The 25,823-nt window shown below is 42.4% G+C and overlaps 1 protein-coding gene across 7 annotated transcripts in view; it reads right to left on the bottom strand.

The window, feature by feature from the left end:
• Nucleotides 1–2,004: 2,004 nt before the first annotated feature.
• MSRB3 (methionine sulfoxide reductase B3) overlaps nucleotides 2,005–25,823 on the bottom strand; it is a 135,989-nt gene continuing 112,170 nt past the window's right edge. For all 7 annotated transcript variants that reach the window (XM_042853041.2, XM_042853087.2, XM_042853157.2 and 4 more), the window contains 2 exons: nucleotides 12,410–12,507; nucleotides 2,005–2,574 (listed from right to left, as the gene is read on the bottom strand). In XM_042853041.2, coding sequence (XP_042708975.1) covers nucleotides 2,410–2,574; nucleotides 12,410–12,507 — 263 coding nt within the window. In that variant the 3' untranslated portion in view covers nucleotides 2,005–2,409. The remainder of the gene's footprint in view (nucleotides 2,575–12,409; nucleotides 12,508–25,823) is intronic.

Here is a 25,823-nt window from a genome sequence, read left to right as displayed (position 1 = left end):
CTAGTCATAGGTGGAGGGTTTGTTCTGGCTTACCCAGGCACGAAGGTCTGGTGGTAGTCTCCTCATGTATCGGTCGATGACCAGAACCGCTAGTATCTCTTCCGGACTCCGGGACTCTGCAACCACTTTCGTGCGAGATGGATGAGGTCATACAATTGGGACCGCGGGGTTTTGTCTTCCTGGTACCTCCAACCGTGATACTGCTGGGCCCGCACTGCTGTCGTTACCCCAGATCTGGCCAGGATCTCTGCTTTCAGCTGGGGGTAGTCTGCCGCAGCCTCTTCAGGCAGATCATGGTAGGCCTTCTGGGCCTCCCCATACAGGAATGGGGCAAGGATGCCAGATCACTGATCTCGAGGCCAGGCCTCCCGTAGGGCTGTCCTCTTAAAGGCCAGAAGATATGCCTCTACATCATCCTCCCGTGTCATTTTCTGCAGCCAATGGCTGGCCCGTATGAGCCGCGTCCCATCCTGGCCGCGATTCAGCTCTGTAAGGGACTTTACCTGCTTTACCGGTTCCCGCAGCATAGCTCAGTCTTGAGCAGCCTGGTCCATCAGCAGGCGATTAGTCTCTTGCTGCAGCCGCACTGCCTCCTGTTGGGAGGCTGCCTGGACACGGGTAGCCTCCTGCTGGGCCGCCGTAGCTTGTATCAGTGCCCGCACTACGTCATCCATTGTTGGGAAAAAAATAAACCTTTTTATTAGTTTGTTTGTTTTTTAAATCACCTTCTTCCCTCTCCTGACACCAGTGTGACAAAGTTCCTCCTCTATCTTGGTGGGTCCTGCGCTTATTGGCGGATTTTCTTGCCTCAGAGATTCACCATGTGGGTTGGGGAACAGCCCAGAGACCTTCCCCTCTGGAAGAACCCACAGTCCAGGTCAGTTGGGAGGTTTGGGGGGAACCCGGGCCCGCCCTCTACTCCGGGTTCCAGCCCAGGGCCCTGTGGACTGCAGCTGTCTATAGTGCCTTCTGTAACAGTTGCATGACAGCTACAACTCCCTGGGCTACTTCCCCATGGCCTCCTCCAAACACCTTCCTTATTCTCACCACAGGACCTTCCTCCTGGTGTCTGATAACACTTGTGCTCCTCGGTCCTCCAGCAGCACACCCTCTCACTCTCAGCTCCTTGCGCCTCTTGCTCCCAGCTCCTCACACTCGCACGACAAACTGAAGTGAGCTCCTTTTAAAACCCAGGTGCCCTGATTAGCCTGCCTTAATTGATTCTAGCAGCTTCTTCTTAATTGGCTCCAGGTGTCCTAATTAGCCTGCCTGCCTTAACTGGTTCTAGCAGGTTCCTGATTACTCTAGTGCAGCCCCTGCTCTGGTCACTCAGGGAACAGAAAACTACTTATCTAGTGACCAGTATATTTGCCCTCTACCAGACTCCTGTACCCCATTGGTCTGGGTCTGTCACACTACATATAATAAAAGACCTGGCCCTTCAAAGCTATATGGGCCCAGGCCAGCTTAAATTAAAAATGGAGTATTTCAGAAGGGCATTACTTTTCATTATGCAGTGCCACGGTTCCTCAGAGCCTGCTGATGCCTTGTAGTGATTGCTTGCCTTGGGTAGGGCAAACAGCCCACCTATGTCAACCCACATCCACTTCAATTCTCTACAAGTTCTACCTGTTCCTGCCCAAATAAATAATCCCCTTTAATAGTTGTAGCTGCAGAAGACAGGGCCTCACGAAAAAGCAAAGGATATTCAGTGAACCTTGAACAAGTGAAGCTCAATGGTTTTGAGCTTGATTTAATACTCCATTCCAACATCCAACAAGGGGAAAAATTGATTATAATGCAACATATATGTCCCTGCAACTACACCCTTTGTATTTTGGCAATAATTTAGCCAAAGGAAGGGCTTTACATCTCATCCATCACTTTTAGTTGGAAGGGAATTGCCTAAATCCAAGTTTTTGCAGGGTGTGGTTGATACAGTGAGATGGTTGAATACACATGACCAAAGGCCACATGCCTCACAAATCAAAACAACCACAGATGTGCTGGGTCTCAAGAATTTTATTACACTCAAGAGTTTTCTGTTGTCTGAAGATAACCACAATCCCCTTTTCTTCACACACACAAAAAAAGAAAAAGAAAAATATTCAAATCTATAGTAACAAAGCAAGAAGAAGAAATTAATAACTAATGGGGCTAAAGTCTCTTGTTTTAAGGCTTCCCCAAAGCAATCTCCAAAAACAAAACCAGGAGAGTCAGTCCACAAATATTTAGAACCTATTATATAGTAAAATACATTGGCAGGCAAGGCCTCAATTTCAACAAAGAAAAAAAAAAACTAATGGTGCAGAATGCCTTTATACATTTAAAAATATGATATAATATAGCAGGCAAGTTAGAAAAAACATTCTTCATACGCCGTGAGTTTTCTGCAGACCGCCCTTTGTCCTACAGCTCTGTTTTGTCTGTTTGGGCAGGACTGGTGCTACTGCTGCCTTCTCCAGCATTGTTCTTATCTACAGGCTCGAACGATAATGAAGCAGAGTTTATGCAATATCTTTTGCCAGTTGGACGAGGCCCATCGTCAAAGATATGCCCCAGGTGAGCACCACACTGAAATAAAACAACAGAGTATCATTGTATTTCTATACAACTACATGGCACGGCAATGCTATTAATACTAATGTCTTAAGGTTACTCTATAGTGGGACAATGTTTACAACAGGAAACGAGATTGAACAATATCTTAGATACCTTTCATTAGCCTAACCCCTAGTCGATGTCTTTGTGGGCTGTACTGTGCATATGAGGGAACACAGAATAGCAGAACTGTACATATCCGAAATCATTCAGAAACAATCATATTTCAGATATGTTCAGATTTTGGCTAAATAATTGAAGCCAGGAATAATTTATAAATTGGATTGATGCTTACTTGCAAGGAATTTGTTACTTGCAAGGAATGTGAAAGTATATGTGCTGTCACCACAGAGAGAAGTATTGTTTTGGATGAGTGGATTTCAGATATGTATGATTGCATGGTAAAAGCCATGTTGCTGACTATAACAGAGGTAACATTCACTTTCCTTGACATAGAGAACATAACATTTGAAGAAGCTGATCCATTGAGCCATTACTGAAGAACTAGGACTGCTGTAGAGGCGCATGATGGGAGGAGAATTAGGTTAACAAACATCTTGAAACCAACAGCATGCTGTAATTAGCCACTCTGATTCTTTCTTATTTCTCTAGCATGTCATGAGGAATAAAAAATAAAACCCTGAACTGTAGAAATATTCACTTTCAATGGGGAGTCATGCTGCTTTGCTAGGGCCCAATGCATCTCCCATTAAAGTAAATGGTTGATTCCAACATGAGTTGAAATCAGTGGAGTTACAGCGGTGTCACAGTTCAGAATCTATCCCTTAGTGGGCTAGCAGTCTGACAGACAGTCACCTAGCCAGACATCCAGATAACAGAAATTAAGGCAAAGAATTATTCTTTACACTTAATTCATTTCTAGCACAGTATCCAAAGCACATACCAGCAATACTGAGTATTCCTCACTGTGAATATTTATTCATGTTGGCTAAGTTCCTAGCAGCTCAGCATAATGGGGATAATTTTTTTCTCTCTTTGGTCCATTTTATTGCAGTGTCCTCCTCATGTTATAGTCCTTGATTCACCAAAGCACTTAAGCATGCACTTGGGCGTCGGTAAGAGCAGGCAGAGATCACTGCTGCAGGTTATACTCTCTTCATGCTTTCAAGGGGTATTTCACAATCGTGAGAGCTAGAAAAAACTCCCCCTCCCCCCAAAAAAACAAAAACTGAAATTCTTACTAGAGCTGGGCAGGAAACTGCTTTCCCATCCACCCCTTAAATATTTTCCAGATTTTGAAAAAAAAAAAAAATTAGCACCTCAAATTGGGACAAAAAGTCCAAATCTCAAACATATTCACAAACATGTTTGACAAAAAAGTTTTATTGAAAAATTCCCCAGCTGCTCGAATTCTGATCAACACAAGACTATAGGAGCAGGGGTCCTATGCATGTGCATAACCCAGTGCTGGATAAAGACAGTCCTTACCATGAAGAGTTTAAAGTTTAAGACTCCAATCCTGCAATCAGATCTGTGTGGGTGGATCGCTGAGAGTGGCAGGCTCCAGCTGTGGTATTGGGGATGGCACCATTAAGGTCCCAGACAGTTTTGGAAGGGCTCTGTGAAACTCTTGTTGTTATGTACAGCCAGTTGGAATCAACCACAGAAAAATGCAGAGCTCTTGCAAACACGCATTGAGCAATCACTGAAAACCACACCAGGTTCATGAGGGCAGCTACATGATAAAGCCCTTCTGCCCTGGAAAGACAGCGGAAATGGCAGTGGTAGCTCAGTGGAAACACACCATTAGCCAATGAGACTGCTTCCACCCTGTGACATCATCAGGAAGTGCTCTCAGTAGCTGCTATTATGCAAATGAGTGTTGGGAAAGCGCAGGAATGACTTTTGGGTAGGTGGTTAAGGAAGTGGTTAACAGCATTGGTAAGGCTGGGGACAATACAACTACCTACAATTTTTTTTCAGGAGGGGGAAAAACAAAGGAGGTAATGAGGGTTAAATGAAAAAATAAAAGCATAATATAAACAAAGATGATGCTTTAAAATAATACAACTAACAAGTCTGATGTCATTCATGACTGATCACTTGCTTGTATCCCTCTTTCCTAGCCCTGATCCCTTTTGTCCTTTGAGTTTGTAAGTTTTTTGAAGCAGGGATTGTCCTCATCTTATTGTTTATTACAGCATGTGGGCTAGCATAATGAGGATCTTGTTCTGATTGGGGCCATTGGACATTACCATAATACAAAGAATAAATCATCATAATTTAGTTTCCCAAAGTATTTGTACAAATCCAAAATATGGCAATTAATCTTCTTGACTGAGAAAGTTTTCAAACCTCATGGCTCAATAGCAAAGTCTTTTCCACATTAACATTTACCAAAAGATTATTTATAAATCACTCATTCTCCAATGTAAAGGAACAGAGGAAGAGAAATTACACAGAGGAGCAGATTTCAGGAAACACTGGCACACAAATTTATGGACTACCAAGTCAACCGATCACAACAGAACTCCTTGGCAAGGAATTCTAAAGCCTCAACATGGTTAGAGGCGGTTTCATTATATTTTTCTGTGGTAGCAGAGTCACACCAGGATTGGATTACTGAGAAATCTGTTATATTTTGTGACATTGTCTCTCCCTAAAATTTACATATAGATTCCATGTACACATGTGCTAATACTCATGTGCAATGAAAATAACTCAAATTCAATTGTTTGCACCAGAAAGGAATTGTTCTGGTTGTCATTTGAGAGTATGAAAGACGTGCTGTCCCTACACGACATACAACATTTCACCCATCAAGGGTGCGGACTATTTTTCTTTGGTGACTGTTGAAGTTGGTAAAGCCTCTCCATGAAAATCATCCTATGCTGGTTCATATATTGGGCAGAACGTGGCAAGATGATAGAATACCAAGTGTAACTCATGTCTTTGGCAGATTGGGACCATAGCTGACCACAGCCAAGTGTCAGCATGGTTGGGTCTCTCTGGGCTCCTGGTTCTCATTGGTTGCCATGATCTGAAGAAAGCCCTGTGCAATCGGCTGCTAATGATTTATTCAGAGCATATCAATGTGCAACCAATCTTTCTGAGATTAAAGAATTTTATTGGTTTTTACAGGTACAACATAATAGCTAGAGAGACCCTAGGGGGAAGGACCCCCTGCACAGGAAAGGAAAAGAAAGGAGACAGAATGTGCAACCAATTTAATATTATTCCCTAAATGGGCCTGCAATTAACGTTTACCTGTCACAAGTATCTGACATTATACGTATTTCCAGGATGAAGTGTTTCTAACAGAACTGTAAAAATTGTTTCTCAGATAATCCCAGGGATGCTTTTGTTTTATATTAAGCTGACCCTACCCCCCCCCCCCCCCCCGCAGTGTTTGATCTCTAAATTGAAGAACATTTTAAAGAGAGAGGCTTTTACACAGGAGCAAACAGATGGAGGGACATTTACAGAAAAATCAACTTACTTTTTCATCTGCAAGAGATTAATACAGTTTGGAGCATGGGGGATGGGGAGTGTTTACCAAGAACTGCACTGCAGTAAAATTGTGGTCTTTTTTGCTGCTGGAAACATGATTCACATTCTTAGGATCCAGGGGAGGGGAGGAAATGGCTGCGTTATGGGTACACTATATGGGGGTGTTAATTGTCCCTTAGAGCGGCTGCAAATTGTTCCCCACCCCCAGGCTATCATCCTGTGTGATCTGCCCCACCTGCTGGGCCAAGAACACGGGTTCCACTGGTGGGAAGCCACTGATGGGAAGCTGCCGTTGGACTTTGCTGTGGGGTTTAGCCTCATATTTTCCTACACTATTTATTCGGGTTTTGGTGTGTTTTAAATTGGTGTGTGCCTTGCTAATGCCATTCTGTGAAGTCTGCTAGTTCTAGTTTCTCTGAAGCCAGGTAAACAATGTTCTCAGATTCCTCCACCCCAACCACACACTGAATTCATCTGAATGGAGCCCAAAGCAAAAACTTTGGGTTCTCTGGAAGGGAGTTGTCATACTCCAACCCATATGTTGGCCACAGGCTTCATTTGACAGTGCTCACATCCTGCCAGCTGGTACTGAGTAAGCTGCATTTTCAAGTAATCACTGAATAAAGGAGAGATTCCCAAATTCTGGTCCCACAGAGACCTTGCTAGTGGCTCACAGAGAGCTGCCTGCTCAGATGACGCTGGCTTTCCTCCTCATTTTCTGCTAAGAGAAACAGAACAGATGGAACGATGATACAAAGGAAGATTTTTGTAGATCCAGAAGAGGGCAATTAGATCTCTAGGAGGGACACAGGTGAGTTATGCATCACGTGAAAGTATTTTATTTGATCCTGCTTTCAATTTGCAGCCCTGTGTTTGTATTATGAGAGAAGTAGACATTACTCTCTTTACTATTCATTATTTGACATATCTCCACTATGTCACCTCTTATTTTTTCTCTATACTAATACAAGTAAGCTCTGATAAGATGAAGATCTCAGAGGAATGCTTGAAAAAGAACAGTTACTATTTTGATATGAACATTAGATACATGGCCAGATATGAATTTCAGATAACAAAGATATTCAGATATTAGGGGCTGGTAAACACAACCCTAATAATTTTTAGTGTCTCCTCATCTGGAAATTTTTCCATGCCTTTAATTTAATTTCATTGCTTTTCCATGGATTTTTTCTATTTGTACTACATCCTTTTCGAGACAGCATGACCCAACATGAACAGTGTTCTATGTGAGGCCATATCTGTGATTTATAGAATGGCATTATAATGTTTGCAGTATTATTCTTTATACCTGAATACTCTCTAACATCTCGGTTGCTTTTCTAACCACCAAAATCCATTGATCAAATCTTTTCACTGAGCTGTCCACAATAAAGTCCACGTCTTTTTCCTGAGTGGTTTCAGTTAATTTAGAACCCATGAATGTGTATGAGTAGGGACTTGTCTACATGGCGCCAGCAAAGCTCCCTAGAGAGTTGTGATTTGTACAGTGTTCTAACATGTTATGCACTAACTGCCCCTGTAGACCCAGCTGGGACACTCTTTCAGGTACCTGGTTCGCGTTGATATAGTCCTGTTTCAGACTTTTAGAACAAGGTATACACAGGGCAGTTGGAGAGCATGTTATTGCACTTTACAAATTGCAACCCTCTGGCATGCTTTGCTCTGCCGTGTAGACAAGCCTTGTTAAAATCGTTCCTTCCAAAGCACACGTTAATATTCAACTGAAAAAATGTGAGGTATCTGCCATTGTATTATGGAACTGTTAAATCATTGTTAAATAGCACCAGTTACCAGCTGGACAGGGTCCTAAGCACAGATTGTGACACAAAGTATTCTCAATACTTCTAGTACTTCAAAGAGCAGCACTGTCCTAAACTCTGCCAGGGAAGAACTAGTCCTTGTTCCCTCCACACATTGCCCAGCATGCATGGAAGGGGAGATTACTTACCTGTAACTGGAGGTTCTTCAAGATGTGTGGTCCCTATCTATATTCCACTAAGGGTGATGAGCATGTGCCCTGCGCCCAGAGCTGGAACTTTTCAAAGTAGAAATGTCCGGCGGGCCATGCATGCACCCTTGCACTGCCTTATGGTTTTTCCCGAGGCAATGAAGGATGGGGTGGACTGACCACGTCTTCGGATCTTTTCTACCACGAATCTACCAGATCTGCAGCAGAGGGGAAGGAGTGTGGGATTGGAACACAGCCAGGGACCACACATCTCGAAGAACCTCCAGTTACAGGTAAGTAACCTCCCCTTCTTCTTCGAGTGATAGTCCCTATTGTATTCAACTGAAGGTGAGTAACAAGCAGTACCTAGCTAGGTGCGAGGAAGATGCTGGAACTGGGAACGAAGGACCACTGCAACAAACAAGGTGTCCCTTGCAGAACCATGCACTAGAGCATAATGAGAAGAAAAGGCGTGTACCAAACTCCATGTGGCTGCCTTACATATGTCCACAAGTGGTACGTTGTGGAGTGCGGCGGAATTTGATGCTTGCGCTCTCTTGGAATGGGCCCGTATCCCACTTGGTGGGGACCATCTCAATAACTGATAGCAGAGCATAATGCACCCTCAGACCCACTTCGAGATTCTCAGGGTGGAAATGGCCTGCCCTTTTTCTCTGCTAAAACAACAAATAATCTGGGAGACTTCCAGAATGGCTTCATTCTTTGTAGATAAAATGCCAGGGCCCTACGTACATTGAGGGAGTGAAGCTGACATTTCTCAGTTGATATGGTGGTGTGCAGTTTGGGAAAGAAAGTGGGCAAATGTAGGGTTGGAAGAGGTGGAAGCGAGAAACCACTTTTGGTAGAAATTTGGGATGCAGGTGCAGTGAAACTTTGTCCTTATGGAATGCGGTGAAACGAAGGTTTGCCTTCATGGCCCCCAGTTTGCCAACCCTCCTTGCAGATGTAATAGTAACCAGGAAAGCGACCTTCATGGAAAGAAGAGAAAGGGAGCAGAAGGCCAGAGGTTCAAAGGGAGAGTTCATTAATGACATAAGCACTAGATTGAGGTCCCATTGGGGAGAGTTAGGCTGAATGGGCAGGTATTTATTTACAAGGCTCTTCCAGAATTGGGTAGTCAAAGGAGGGGTAAAAACTGAATGCTCCTCAACGGGAGGGTGGAAAGCGCTAATAGCCACTGCGTGCACCCGGATGGAGTTGAGAGCAAGACCTGAGGCCTTCAGATAGAGGAAATAGTCTAAGAGCTTTGGGATGTCCACAGCTTTGGGGGAAAGACCTTGCTCTTGGGCCCAGGAAGCGAAATGCACCCATTTGGCTTGGTAGGATCATCTTGTGGAGTCCTTACTGCTACTGGAAAGGACATCCTCTACTGCCAACAAACACTCCCATGCTAGCGGAGGTGTCCATCCAAAAACCAAGCTCTCAGGTGAAGCATCTGTGGATCAGGGTGCCTGAGTCTGCCATTGTGTTGTGTGAACAGTTCCAGAAACATCAGGAGCAGGAGTGGAGGATGCTTTGATATGCAGAGAAAAATAGGAAACCAGAACTAGCGAGGCCAGAATGGAGCAATCAGGATGACAATCACCATCTCCCATTGGAGTCTGTGAAGGATGCACAGCAAGAGTGGGGAGGAAAGGAGTGGTTGATCTGGTCCAACCAGTCGATGACTCATTCACAGGGAAATGAGTGCTCCCCTTGAGCAGTACTGAATGTACTTGATGTTGGCATGAGATGCAAAGAGGTCCCTGATCAGAATTCCCCAGTGCCCAAAAATGTCCACGATTACCATGTCATGCAACTCCCATTTATGGTCAGCTGCAAAGTTCCTGCTGAGAGCATCGGCAATCACATTCTGGGTTCCTGGCAGGCAGGCTGCCGACAAATGGATACGATGTGCAATGCAACATTTCCGAAAGTATACTGCTTGCGCACGCAGCACTGGGGACTTTGTACCTCCTTGCTTGTGTATGATGTTGTCCGACATGACAAGAATGGATAGCTGGTAAAAACGCGTGGCATGCCTTGCATACTGCCCGAAGTTCCAGGATAGCAATATGAATCCTGACTTCCTGAGAGGTCCAAGTGCCTTGGGTCACATGATCTCCCACGTGGGCACCCCAGCCATTGAGCGATGTGTCTGTTATGATTGTCTTGCACGGCGAGGACAGAAGAAAGGGCATTCTGGAGCAAACTTGGAACAGTTCATGAGGCCAAGGAGCAATTCCGAGTCTCCCCAGAGTCAATAGCCGGCAGTCTATGGATGGAACTGGGGCTCGTAAGGGGAGTTGTCTCATGACCCACGAATCACGAGATGTCAGCTGGGCCAATGCAGGAGGAGCATGTGGTGCTGGAACCGGGACCGGCAGATTCGATGAGCGATCCAACTTCTTGTCGCTCTTGTGGGCCTTGGAAGGCGGCATTCCTCTGTGGCCGGAACTCATGGATGGTGTGACATCTTTCTTGGATCTAAAGGAAGACTTACTGCCATGCTTATGTGCATGCTTCCGAGACTCATGGCTAGGCCCCAGCATGGGGTCTATAGCACTGGTACTGGCAGAGCCGGACTGAGGCTCCGAGGTAGGAGGCACTCTTGGATTGTGGGGGGGGGAATGGGGGTTACCCAGCCAGGATCTGACTGAGGCCCCCTGGCAATGTCCACGAGCTGCTTCTTAAGACAGAGGGCTTGGTCTTCCCATGTATGGGCAAGGAAGTTAGAGGCAGATACTTCACCTGGATGCGGCACAGGCTTCCCCCAAGCAGTACAGACAGCACTGGTGCTTGTCGCTGAGCGAAAACGAGCAAGGGCAGGAAGCCAAATTTTGAATCCTGGCATATTTGGCACAATCCAGTACCCCACATGGGTTTTAAAATACAAATTGTCAACATCACATTTCAAAATATGCAAACTAAATATCCTTAAATCAAACTCTAAGTTCTCATGCACACTTTTTCCCCCCACTTTGGCTATCTGTAAATTTCAATTATTGATGGAAATATTTTTTCATTGCTTTGTGTGTATAGAAGGAAATCAACTTTTACCAACATTTACTGATAAAAAATAAAATCCTTCCAAGTCTATTTATATTTATCATTTAGTTCCACAAAGCAATTCAGTAAAGTGAAGATTATAAGCTCATAAGGTTCCTCAGTTTATTATGAAATAAAAACAACACAGCCCGAGTTCCTTTAATATTGAGCAATATCTTTTTATGCAGTAAATTTTCCTGCAAGGTGTTAAAATTCTTTTGTAATCAGAGGTCATAGTAGAGCTTCTGAGATTCCTAAAACACGTACAGCACAGCTACCAAAAATGTGTTAAATGGTTTTCTTGCAGCATGTTACCTAGATAAGAATAATACCATTTCTCCAATTATATTAGTAGATATTTCCCTTCAGACTGATTCAGGCACTGGCATGTTGGGCCCCATACTGCACACACTGAAGTTAACTGAAATTTTGCCATTGACTTCAGTGGGAGCAGAAATGGCCCCAGAAGAACACAACACCATTTCAGAGAGCCTCTTTCTTAACATGCTCTAAGCATTCCTGTATGAGCACAGAATAATCAGGATATATTTCAGCAATGCTGAAATCGGTTATCCCAGCCTTGGTCCTGTCTGGAAACAAAAAGGCAGATTTATACAGCATGGATGAAGCTGTTGCAGTCTCACCAGAAGGAATTTGAGGATTTAGAACTGGATGGTTGAGAGTTGCTGGGTGTTTTTGTAACATGTCAAGTCAGCAGTTCCCCTCCCTTCTAGATAATGATTATGCCATTCACTTCACAGAAAGCTGGGCATCATAATGGATGAAAGCAAGTAGAACAAGACAGATAATGGAAAGTTGGGAGCATCTGGCATTATTATTGAGTTCATTATTATGGCAGATGGGATTACTTGATTTGGTCATTAAGACTGACCTGGGAATGGGGCTTGGATTTCAGTTAGTGCTGCTCTTCAGTAATGCACAGTGATGGTATCAGCACACAAATAGTCGCTACAACGCTTCCAATCTCTATCAAAACCATTCACACATGGAGGTAGAAAAGCGGGGCTCAGGGATGAGCATTGAAGGGATTCCTTTCAACAAGACAATTTCTGTATACTTGGCACCACTGATTCAAGCCATTTATGTATGCTCTGTTAAACAGTGCTTAAGAACACTCTCATTAGCACTTTGTACTTTCACTCGGACCATTTGTCTGTCACTTGCAATCCACCATGCGATATTAAGATTATTAGTATTTAATGAACGAAAAGCTTTGTAAATCACAGTGAGAGGGTAAGGTGCTGTAACAATATTTGCAGCCTTTACAATCAGAATGGTCTGGGTGTGCTGTACACTGACCTGACTGCAGCCTGTTTCAATCCTGTGCATCCCATAAGAGAAGTCATCGGTGAACATAATTGCATCAGGACTGATCACATCATAGAATGAAGGCCAACCTGGAAAAGAGGAATAAGAGAAATCAAGAGTTGCAGTATCTTTGTGTCAGATCTCGTTACCAACAAATTATAGACTATGGGGAACGCTGTCAAAAGCACCTACGTGACTTAGGAGCCTAAGTCCCATTTTCAAAAACACCATGTACAATTATAATAAATTATTCACATTTAGGCCCTCTCAGAGAACAAGCTGCCAGCAGCTGCCTTTCTTCTGCATCTGCAGAGCTCCCTGGCATGCACCGCCACTGACAGCAACTGCGGCAGTCTAGCCCAGGTAAAGAGATGGGTGCTCTGGTAACCCAGACACAGATTCCAACCATGTAAGGCTTTGAAGATCAGTAAAAAAATACTTTGAGTTCCACCCACCTACCAAAGGCAACCACACTAGCTCATGGGATGCACGTGTTACGTGCTCCCAGTGGAAAGCCCCACTTACTAAAGGGCTCCGGAATTCTGGAATAGCTCAGCTTCCGCATGGTCTCAGGTGCAGCCTCAAGTAGAAAGCATTAAGGTGGTGTAATCTCAGAGCGACAAAGGCATGGATAAGCATAAGGCCTGCATCCAAAACAAAAGACCTCACTTCACTTTGCCATGCACCGATGGAAACACGTGCTCTTCAACACAGCTGCTATCCGAGCCTTCCATAGCAGCCTCAGGTACAATATATTGTGACCCTTATTTACAATCCATGGCTGCACATCACCATCTGAAGAATAACTATTCGCTCCCTAGTCTCCCCCTATCTACCAACACAGGGACTGGAGAACCCAAGCCCCTGCAACTACAGCGTCCCAGCAGATTCCCCTCACACAGCCTGATTAGTTCACCTAAAAAGCAATCGAAGGGCTGTATTGCCTACAGCTTGGCTTCCACATGAGAATCTACTTGAAAGATTTTAAAGGTCACTTAAAAATCCATTCCATACCCACCTCATCACCACCAGATACCTGCCCCTCTCCTGCAATCCCCTAAAGTCACTCACCCACACACACACACACACACACACACACACACACACACACACACACACACACACACACACTCTGTATATATGCTCACACATACCAGAGTTCCTTGTTCTTTCTCCTAATATCTGTTAAACATTTGTTACTAATGGTTTCATAAAATGCCTTGCAGTAAGTCATTAAAGAATGTAGGCTGCAACTACAAATCACTTCGCACAGATGAATACAGGATGTACAGAATTTCCCACAAGATTTTTAGTAAAGGGAGGTGTGGAAGCTATCAAATGGCCTCAATATGTTCAGAGAAAGCATGTCAATACGGAACAATAGTGCACAGCTTTAGTTACACCTTACACAGTTAAATGTGGAGGAAAACTTTTGAGGAAGAAACCATGTAAGAGTGAAATTAAAGGGGAAAAACAGCCCCTCCCCAAGATGGTTCATTTCTCACCCTTTGGGGAAAACGTGGATAAATACCGTATCATCTTAATTAAAGCCCCAATCCTGCAATGAGTTCCAAGTAGGAGCCCACCAGGACCCCCAATGAAGTCCATGGGGCCTACCCCCACAAAGTTCATTGTGGGATCAGTGTCTAAAAGTGTTGTCCAAGTGTGACCGACAGGAAAAAATGGACAGCAGTAAAGCTGAAGATCAAATACCCCGAACAAGGCAAACACTCTGCAAGAGAGAAACCCACCTCTGAATCCCTTTAGTAATGTCAATCTTTAAAAAGAATTGTTACGAAGTAACAAACGTCTTTATAAATTACTCCATACTGTAAACCATCCCTGCCAAACAATGCACATAGCTTCACACAAAAAAACAAACAAAGAAGCAGCCTATTACAAAGTTCTGCAGAATGGGAACCCTTCAAAAATTCTTATCTTCCAGTTGGTGGATCCTCTCCAGCAATGCAAATTATCTCCTGAGTTGGAACTCCACCTAATGATGAGTGAGGTCTTAAGCAGACCTGGCTGAATAATTTTCAACAGAACGTTTTCTGTCAAAAATGAAATGTTTTGCGAAGCAGAATTCTTGTTTTCTGGCCAGCCCTAAGTCTTAACGAAGAGAAGCCCCAAAGAAGAGAGCATTTTCCTCATAATGTGAAAGTATTTGAAGGAGGAACTCTTCACTGCTGTAGAAATCCTCAAAGGGAACCCTCCCTCCCCCTACACACAACAATAAGGAGAAAGCTTCAAAGGCTGCTATGCAGAGATTGAAGCAATCTGTGTCTTGCTGAGAAAATTATCTTGTGCAAAGGGGTTGGGGGGATATGTTTATGTCAGTTTTGACATTAAAGGAAGATCATCCATCCTCCTCTCTCCAGACTTTTCCTTTTGGTCTTCCCATCTAGCACAAAAAATTATTTGTTTTGGATGCATTCCATGCACTTTTTAAAAGTGAAGTCAGCTGAAAACCTGTACAAACAGAGTTGAGCTCCCTTAAAGCAGCCTTTGTACCCAACTGGAGTGACTAGAATTTAGTTTATTAATTTCCAGTGCACACACTTTTTTCAGAATGTCCCTTGTTCTATAGATTCTGCCAGTGAGGCATCTGCGCCCCCAAAGTAGTGACTACAACACAGTTAGAAAATCCAAGCGATGGTTCCTAAGATTTTCAACCACTTAATGCTAAATTGTTGCATTTCCACCTCAATGACATCTCCTCCATCTGGTCGCCTCTTTGTGTCTCTTACAGTATTACTGTGATGAACTAATAACATTAAGAGGGTTGACAGTACAGCTGTGTGAAACCTGCAGGGTACAGTTCATGAAGGGCACCATCATGTGGTTGGCCTGGAGATGGAACCAAACTAACTGCTGCATGTTTGGTGGAAAGTTTGAATTCATTGGGCAAACTTACAAGGTGACCCAGTACCCTTCACCCTCACCTCTCTCACTCCCTCTTGTGGGAAATGTAGCATATAGGAATAGAAGGGTATCCTTTGGATAGTTTGTGAGCCTTCTAGTAGTGCTCATTGTGTACTATGTTTCAAAAGCAGCCAGAAACCAGTCAGAGCTGCATGTAACTAGCTAGACCTGGCATGTTTGTGTATATTTAATAAACACACTTATCTGGCACCCAGTCGTACCCATATGGCTTCTTTATATTGTCTGTATTGTGTAACTAGAAAAAGACACAATAGGGTCTTCTTGTTTCTCCTTCTTTCCCAGGAACCTCCAGAAGATCTCTTCTTGCTTTAGGGTACATCTACACTACAACTTAAGGTGTAACTGTAGCTCAAGTAGGCTACGTGTGCTAGTTTTAATCTAGCTAGCACAGGGAACAATAGGAGTCAAGATGTGTCAGCATAGGCTTCATTGCAGGCTAGCTGCCACAGTAAATGTCTGTCTGGGATGCTGTTTATTGGATATGTACTCTGGTTGCAAGCCCATGCTGCCATGTCTTCATTACCATTGTTACCCACACTAGCTAGAATAAAGCTAGGATGGGTACACCTACTCTTCCTTTGCTGCGTGGATATACCCTTAGACTTGTCTTCACCACGGGGGTAAGTCGACCTAAGTTACGCTACTCCAGCTATGTGAATAACGTAGCTGGAGTCAATGTAGCTTAGGTCGACTTAGGTGTTTTCACTGCACTGCGTTGATGGGAGACGCTCTCCAACTTCCCTTACTCGTCTCAGAGAGCTGGAGTACTGGGGTCGACCAGAGAGTGCTCTGCTGTCAATTTAGCGGATCTTCACTAGACCCACTAAATCGACCCCTGCTGCATCGATTGCAGCAGTGTGGATATCCTCGTAGTGAAGATCAGCCCTCAGATGTTGTAATCTCCCACCACTTCTCCCCCCTCCAGCGACCTAAGCCCTGCCACCTCCTCCTCCCTCCCAAGGTCCGTAAGTGGTGCAGAGTGGCTGCTGTAGCATGGTTTTCAGGTGGCTGCAAGCTACTGACTCATGCTTCATTCAGTTTTTCAAATGGCATTTTGGGGTTGGATACTTCCAAAAGGGAAATAGAAATGGGGGAGAAAAAGCCCTCCCACTTCTGCTCTCAGCTGGTTCTACTGAGTTGGAGCTGAGAGGAACTGTAATCCTTTGCATGGTAAGGACTGTCCCCGGGAAGAGACACCTCATTAATGTTCATGCGTGGTTTCTTTAGAAGGGTAGCACACTAATGATTATTGGACGTTTATCAGCTTGAGCTCAGCAGATCGAGCTGGCAGCAATAGCAGGAGTGTTTTCCCTTGAAGAACAGTAAGCTTGGTGGGTAGAACAGGACAGCAGCTGTGGGGAGGGGAAGAAGGGTAATTGCAGGAGACAAGCTGGGGACAGGGAGTTTTGGATTTCCCAGCTAAGTGAACAACTTCAACCAAAGTTTGCAAATTTTTGTGAATAGGGGCCAAGGTTTGTGAATACATTGATCCCTGAACTCAAGATTCAGTTTTGAGAGGGACTGGTGCAAATGTTACACACAGCCTTGTTTGTTAGCAATTTGTATTGGATTATAGACATTTAAAATGGGTCTAATTCTTATCTTCACTTTGGCCATTTTACACCACTCTGACAGTGGAAAGGTGCTTTAAAACAGGAATATATTATACATATGCACCCACTAAAAGGCCCTGAGGCCTTAGAGTAAATGAGAATCAGGCCCATTTATCCTTGGTTCTGTGGGTTTCTGATATATTACATGCCAGATTTAATTATTTAGATATAGTGAACATCCTTTCTGAGCCAAAAATGCAAACATACAAAACAATGGAACGTTATTCTATCCATTACCTCACTAAAAACTGTGTATAAACGGTACATTAGAGACAGGTAATTTCCACGTGGCCCTGAACAACAAAGACTCTTAAACCAGTAGATTTAACATATTTAATCAGTCATTTGCTACACTTCTCTCCACCTCCTCCATCTGAGATTTCTCCCAAATATTTTGTAAAAGCTGCATGGCTTTTGCCCTAAAATTGGGATAATTTGTTTTTACTGCTGACCCTTAATTTGCTGAAGAGAAGATGAAGGCTCATACTCCTTCATCAGAGAATGCTTTCTCCAGAACAGAGAACACCTGATGACTGCCCTGGGCAGCCAGGTTAAGAGCAGGAAGGAATAAAAATGTTTCTGCTCATACAGTATGTCTGATGTTGTTTGTGCAACCCACAAAATCTACTCATAGTCTTGTGTGTGAGAGACAGAGAAATCAAAACTTGTTCCAGCAAGGGTTGCAGTGTACGGCATATGATCTCTATCACATTAAGGTTAAAAGACAGAAGGAAGCTTATTCTCCATGAAGATGACAATTCTAGAAAACCTTTGGCATATGCACTCCCAGGGCATATTTTCATAAGGTGATACTGACCTCTGAGAAGAGTCCTATAGAGTACACAACATATTTCCTACTTAAGCCATCAAATTACAGCATAACTGTAACACATGATAAATATTTTCAAAACAGTCTACCCCTGGATTTTGTTATTTATCTTTCAAGGAAAGTCTCAATCCTGCTTCCAATTTTGTGAGTTGGGGCACATTTTGTATCACTTAGACATCTAACTGCCTGCGTCCACGAATTAGGAAGTTAGAGGTTTAACTGCTAAAATGTGAGCCTATAATTATTTGCAGAAGCAAAACTGCAGGCTGCTTTAGAAAAATCAGGCCCAGTTAGCATTTTTTTTCCAGAATATTCCTTTTGATAATGTCCTGAACAGCGCAATTGCAATCACAAACCATTTTATGTTTTTGCATTAGTGCCCCCCTCATATACCCGTGAATTGGAGATCTCCTCTCTGTCTTCAATAGCAGTGATTTTTACAGTTATGTTTTCCATTTTAGATTCCAGAGACAGTAAAGGGTAGGCTGCACTTCATCATTTTTTTGCTAAATTATTCCAAGCATTTCCTTCAGAAAGCTGTTTGCAGGTGGAAAGGTAGGGAGTGATGGCATATGCTAGGGCTGCAAAATGGCACCAGCTGGTGGGAGGCAGGGCAGGAGGGAAAAGGGCCTTGACCTGAAAAATGCCTGGTTTCTCTGATGGGTTGGGTTTTGGAACTCATATGCTTTTTAAACACAATTTTTGTTATTGAAAACCGCAGTATTTAATGTGGAGTCTCATAGTTTGTCTTATTCCACTGAGAAACTACATCTTTGTAAAAACACGAAGCATACAAGGTTTAAATACAGTAATAAATCTTCCACTTTAAAACAGTTGTAGGTCTTTAAGTTACTTCACTCACTCTCTCTCTCTCCCCCCCATACATATTTATACTAAGACTGAGTCTGACAGATCCATATACCAGCCTCTATCTTCACACACACAACCTAGATGTAAAAACTGTACAATTGCTGTAATTTTGTTATATATAATATAATGCCTTTGCAAATACAAGATGTGCTTTGGGTAATTTGGCTAGCTTTACACATTTATTTTCACAGCATTTTCTGGATGATGAATATGCAGCGAACAGTTACAGGAAATAAGAAATATTTCTTACAATATATCTTGCTTACGCTTCAGTAAAGAAGTGGTACCAGATTTGAAATACTGTCCTTGATTCAAAATACTACTTGCTAGGATGGTATTGGATAGAGTAGGCCTGATTATGGTTTCATTTATGCACATTTTACAGTGAAGGAAAATTAATTTCAATGGCGTTACTCCCAATTTACACTAGCATATCTATAAGCAGAATCAAGCACAGAAATCTTGTGAGCCTCCAGGATTATAATCAAGTGTTATATACATCCCACTGGAAAGGAAACAATCCCAATTGTCCCATTCCTAAGGCATAAGGCTTTCAGCAGGACCATGAGACCATATTGTTAGGAAGGGACAGGTAGGGAGCTGGGCTGGGAGCAAGGCTCTTAATGTGAGGGAGCATAAGGAAAAAGTAGGGCCTGGAGTTTGGAAAGAGAAGTGGGTGAGCTCTAACAAACTCTCTGATCAGCAGAGTTGCGCCACTACAACAAGGAAATATCACCCTTAGGAATTGTGTCTGAAGGAAATTTTACAAAATAATTGTTGATATGAGAGGATCATCATCTTGCTATTCTGTCTCTCATTTGGGAAGTAAAGGATTGGAAGTCATAAATAAAGACTGATTTTTTTTCTTTCTATCGCTGCTCTCTGAATGTCAAAACAGGTCTTTACAAAACAATGTATCCAATCTGGATTTATTTCTTTTGCTTAGTTTTAGCATGATAAATCTGTTTAAAATGATTGTTGAGAGAAGTCTGAAACTTCACATCTACAATCTTGTTTGACATTTGAATAACTCAGAACAATTGTATTGACAAGAGCAACCCAGATATTCCTGGGTCAATGAAAACATACTGCATCTGTTCGCTTTAGAAAATAATAACAATATTAGCATACAACTATTGCTATGCCTGCTTCATTAACCCTTCCGCAATATTCTAAAAAATATCATATATATATATAGGAAGAGAGAGAGGTGTTTTAGAATAGTGCGGAAGGGTTAGTGAATATACATACTGGGAATGGGCTGCATTTCCTCTAAACTACATCAGACATCTCCAACCTTGGACTTTACTAAAATGCAACAGGTAGGCAGGAGCACTGATCTTTCCCCCAGTTTTCTTACATAGATTCAGCTACAAATGATTTCTTTTTGGTTGAGCTTCAATAAAACTACTGAACCTAACGCACTTCATCCAAAAGTTTTTTTCCTCCCCTCATCTGAACAGTGTCTCTTGTTACTTTAAATCATGGTTAATGTTTTTAAATATATATCTTACACATAAGTCAGTTGTAGATCTGCAGCAGCAAAGGATCTGAATAATATCATGTGTAGCAGTGTAACTATAATTTTAAAATGTCATTAAGAAATGTCTCAAATCGTTTTTAAAATTTACTGTTGACCTGGTAACCTCAATCCAAAAGCATTCAGTTTTGGATAATGGATTTATTTTCCTTATAAGAGCCCGAACAGTAAAGCAAATGTACGTCTTGCAAGAGGCTTGTGATTTGCATAATTATGTATTAGCACCATAATTCACTAAATCAATCACAATTTTCATCTAGTATAAATAAGTCAGTATTAAATTGTGACTGCAAGTTGTATAGTTATTTAAGTGAGTTAGCCTTGACAGCAACCTGATATATTAATGGGGAGAATCAAATAAATAAATACAGCCCAGTTATCAACATAATCCGACTAGAAATGAAACTATTATTTATGTTGTGGTAGCACGTAGGATCCCTAATCAGAGACCAGGACCCTAACTGTGTTAGGTGCTGTACAAACTCAGACCAAAAAGATAGGATCTAAGCTCTTTGGGGCAAGATCTTTCTTTTATACAGCCCAGTCCTTCAAGATTTACTCAAGAAAAGCTCCCACTAAAATCACGAAGATTTTTCCTGAGTAGTATTAATATTTTACCACCACCACCACCACCTAGCTCTTATATATCACTTTTCATCTACAGATCTCAAAGCAATCGACAAAGGTAGGCAAGTATCTTTCACCTCTTATCTTCCTGGCCATCATATTAAAACAAAATTTAAAAAAAAAATCCATTTATAAGAGACATTGCAAAATGCCACATCAATTGGGCAATATTTCATAATTTGTTACTGCGTTTAAAAAGCATTTTGCATGAGGTGGCAAGGGAAAAATAATTTGAGGGTTTCCAAACTTCATGGGCCTGATTCTCTCCTCGTTTACACCAATTTGGTACAACATATCAATCTTAGGGTACGTCTTCACTACCTGCCGTATCGGCGGGTAGCAATCGATTTATCCGGGATCGATATATCGCGTCTCATTAACTCGCGCTCACCGTCGACTCCGGAACTCCACCAGAGCGAGCGGCGGTAGTGCAGTCGACGGGGGAGCCACGGCCGTCGATCCCGCGCTGTGTGGACCCCAGGTAATTCGATCTTAGATACTTCGACTTCAGCTACGCTATTCGCCTAGCTGATGTTGCGTATCTTAGATCGATCCTCCCCCACCCCCTGAGTGTAGACCAGCCCTTAGGTACTTAGATGACCCCATTACCATATAGTATCTGAACACCTCACAATTTTTCATATATTTATTCTCACAATATCCCTGCACTATTATCCCCATTTTACAGATGGGAAATGGAGGCACGGGTAGACAGTGACTTGCCCAAAGTCACTCAGGGCACCTGTGTCTGAACGGGGACTTGAACCCAGGTCTCCTGAGTTCCAAGCTAGCACCTGTACTACAGAACCAAGTATCAAACAGCACAATTCATCAGACGCAATTATTGATGAGCTTGTATAACAAAGTCCCTTTTTACCAGCGGCAATCAAGTATGTAATCCTCTGATTTCTATGTTTACTCAAACATAACTGTGCACAGAGCCTACTTCATCGGAATTCAAGCATGTTTTCATCCTTTGAGAGGCCTGAGTTTGCGGCAACTTTGCTTTGGAGTATTTCAAGAACAGAATATCTATAATTGTTCTTTTTAAAATAAATTCCGTAGATCTACAGAATATTACAAGCCAAAATATTTTAACACTTTTTTTTAAAAAAATCACAGTTCGGTTAGAGAGAAAAACTAGAATCATGGTGATGGAATTCTGATAAGAAAATTGTTTTGACCCCCTAGTAGTTGGTAGGATATCACCAGATTAGAGACACTCAATCAAAATGTGCCTTGTTACTGAGCAACATGTCATCCACACAAACATACTCCCACCTACAGTTGAACAAACATGGATCTCAGTACGAAGACAAGGTTATTAAACAAGGGAAAGAGTTATGCGTAATGATAAAAAAGTAAGGCTCCCTTCCTTCTGTTTACTTTAGCTATTAAATGTGATGTCTTTGAAAGAGAATTTATGTGATACTTACATCACAATTAATTTAAAAGGAACAAAATATTCTTACTCATCAAGGACATTTTTTCATGATTTGGGACAAAACTTAGGAAGTCAACTGATGACAATTTCCACCCACGATCTACCAAGAAAACTGCACTCCTCTGGGACAAATAAATTCACAAAGCCCAAGAGGATATGAGTGAAAAATGAGGAGCCATTGCTCTGAGGATCCCATAATCCAAAGTAGTCACAGCAGAAGGAAAACCACCTACCCTGTGGAATTTGGCTAAAGAATGAATGAATATTAACATGGCTGTTCCACAGATCTCTCCAGAACAAGTTCCATTTCCTTGCTCAGGGGGCACTCTCTCTCTTATATGCTTGAGAGAACTAGAAGTTGCCGGCTTAGCAGGCCTCTGAGGTGCTAAACACCCACCAGTTCTAAGAGGTTATGGATCCATTTTAACTTGCTCACACCAAAACAAGAAGGTAGTCCGATTCTGAAAGGAACGTATCAAGCAGCACAAACACCTCTTTCATTCTCTATCAAGAAAAAAAGGTGAACAACATGTTCATCTAAATTAAAATGAAGTGATATGCCATTATTTGGGCAGAGGGGGGAGAATTCAAAGGAAGGAAAAAACAAAGGAAAGGCAACTGCCCTCAAGACCACTCCTCTTGAGGGAGAAAAGTGCATGTTAACATCTAGAGTGAAGATCTCACGTAGCTTTCTTTCTTTCTTTCTGAGTGGAGCTGAGACTGTTGCCCTCAGCTCTGAAAAGTCCTTTTTAAATATTTAACCAACTCCAGGTCACAGTTCTGGAGTGAATGAATTGTGGTAGGGTCTAGGCAGCAAGTTATAATACTTCTTCCAGATTTCCATAATCAGAAGACAAATGAATAGTTGGCACGAACAATCTGGAAGCTGCCTGGTGCACTGCCTTCAAAAGTCTCTTATTGCAAGGGGTATTTGTCTCTACACAATCTGGATTAAACATTCTCAGCACGCTGAGTCATACAAGCACATCTTCCACAGTGACAGGAACGAAGAGTCGCCTTCCCTGGCCTTTTCAACCACTGAACATGAGGCAAGCATAGGGAATTGTTGCCCCTTAATAAGATCCTAGCTGTTCCCCCTCTTTAAACAGTGAAGGAGAAGAACAAAGAAAGCAGTATCTGCTGAGTTGCCAACTTGACATGTGAGGATGCTATTTGAGAATGACCTGCAATGCTACACCCAGGCCTATTGAGCTTTCACAGTGTAGAACCAGAAGCTGAAGGGGCTCACCTAAAATTGGACACTACTAGCAACATGAACAAGATTGTCTAGAATAGGTCAGAAGCCTGACTCACTTAAGAAAATCACTAAATAGCACAGAGCTGCTTCCCCCTGGTGGTGACAGTAAACAACTGGTGAATGAGATCCAGCAAGCATGCTACAGAAAGAGTGACATCTAATGTTTTGTTCCTGTCTCCACCTGCTGATAGGGAAAGTAAACCCACTTGCCCAGGCTAATACAGGACTTGTAGAAAGGCATACATAGAAATGTAAGATGATTGTTCTAAAATTGTGTTTGTTAAAGCACATATATAGCTAATCGTACAGTTCTAACACCAAAATTTGGAGGTGGCGGGGGGGAATGAGTGGATTGTGACAATGGCATAAATTATAAATGAATGTTTTCTTAACTGTTTTTTTCACTAATCTTCCTTAAGACAAGAATAATTTTACCCTAAAACTTTCCCAGTTTCTAACATTTTAACATATGGATATAGATTATGCAATGCTAGCATATGTGCTATATTCAGCCATTTAAAATTGTTGTATACATGTATATGGCAATTCATTTATACATTTGGTTTTCAAAGTAAATATCACAAAAAAGTATTTGCTACATAGCTGCTGATTCTGTGGGTACTCCAGGGCTGGAGCACCCACGGGAAAAAAAATGGTGGGTGCTCAGCACCCCCCCGGCAGCTCCCCCCCCCCCCATCAGCTTCCCCCCTCAGCGCCTCCTGCCCATTGGTAGGACCCGCCAATCAGTGCCTCCCCCTGCCTCCCACTCGCTATGGATCAGCTGTTTAGTGGTGTGCAGGATGCGCTGGGGAGGAGGAAGAGAAGGGGGAGGAGCAACGGTGGGGCATGCTCGGAGTAGGGGGAGGGAAGAGGCTGGGGGGCCGGGAAGAGGAGGCGTAGGTTGGGGGCAGGGCCTGGGGTGGAGTGGGAGCCGAGCACCCCGGAGGAAAGGACAAAGTCAGCGCCTGTGATTTGCTATATCAATTTTTAATTTCAGAAATTTTGGTCCTTTATTTAATTTGATGCTGATTAAAACTGTTCTGCTATATTACTGATTTTTAACTACTATAAACAAATGTGAAACTAGATTCTCCATTGGTACAACAGAGTAACAATTTATACTGCAGTAAAACTGCTGTAAGAGTGGAGGATTAAGACCATACAATTTGATAAATAAAATTGTACTGTTAATATATTTGTGACTTTTTAAAAATGAAATAATTACACAAGCAATGAGTCTGTTCTTAGAGAGTTTTTGTTTATAGCTACAGTCTTCACTAAACCAAGAATTACTGTCACAAATTTATATCCGGGTCTAAACAGTTACACGCATAATATTTAGCTCAGAAATTTGCTGATTGTCTCAAAAGACCACTTTCTTTGCTGTTTTGAAACATGTTATGCTATATGTATCTTCCAAAGTACAAGGATCTAAGGATCCTTTACAACTGTCATCTTGACAAATGAAATTGAATTCATTTCTAAATAGCATCCAGGCTTACACTTCAGTTTTCTCAGCTTAAGGACATTCAAATATATCCCATAACTCTAACAACAAATGGCAGCTAAGCATTGTCATTTTACACGTAGAAACACACAGATGAAACTCCTTGTATAAGTAGGACTCGCTCACACTACAATCACTCTAAACATTTCTGGAACTCACATGTCAAAAAGTATCATCTTCAATACACTGAACCTTTCAAAACAAGAACACACAAGGTTTCTGGTATTCCAACCTAACCTGACTTTCACCCCCTTCAAAAGAAGTAAAAGACTAAAACAAGAAGGAAAAAGGACATACACAGGCATTTCTCATCAATTGCTAAATGGTCCAATATACTCGTAACTCTCCTTTACATCATGTGAGTGATGAAAACCTGATGGGAAAGGCCGGCAAGCTACATACTAACATTAAATCACTGGGGTGCATGCTCAGAATTAGACACAAATATTCATAAGCAGACATGGGGAAACTGCAGAGGCAGCAAGTGAAAAACATTGTTGTCATGAAAGGAAGATGCCAAAAAGATTTTAAACATTTCTGAATAAAATGACTACAGGTAAGGCACTGAAGGGGATCAATTTTCTTGAAAAACAGGAGTCAGTCTGTGACCTGCCTCTCCAGGTATTACATGGAGATCTGAAGCACAGTGTAATTTAGAAAGTAACTGCTTCAAGGAGCCCAGCTAAACCTACAGACATGAAATTCCAGTCAGACACAGGAAATTCTTTAGGAAATAAAAGAATTTTATGAGTCAGAAGATGAAAATCCCCG

This window comes from Chrysemys picta, chromosome 1 (genome assembly GCF_011386835.1).
Source record: "Chrysemys picta bellii isolate R12L10 chromosome 1, ASM1138683v2, whole genome shotgun sequence".
NCBI lineage: Eukaryota > Metazoa > Chordata > Testudines > Emydidae > Chrysemys > Chrysemys picta.
This window is presented reverse-complemented; position numbering and strand designations above follow the sequence as displayed.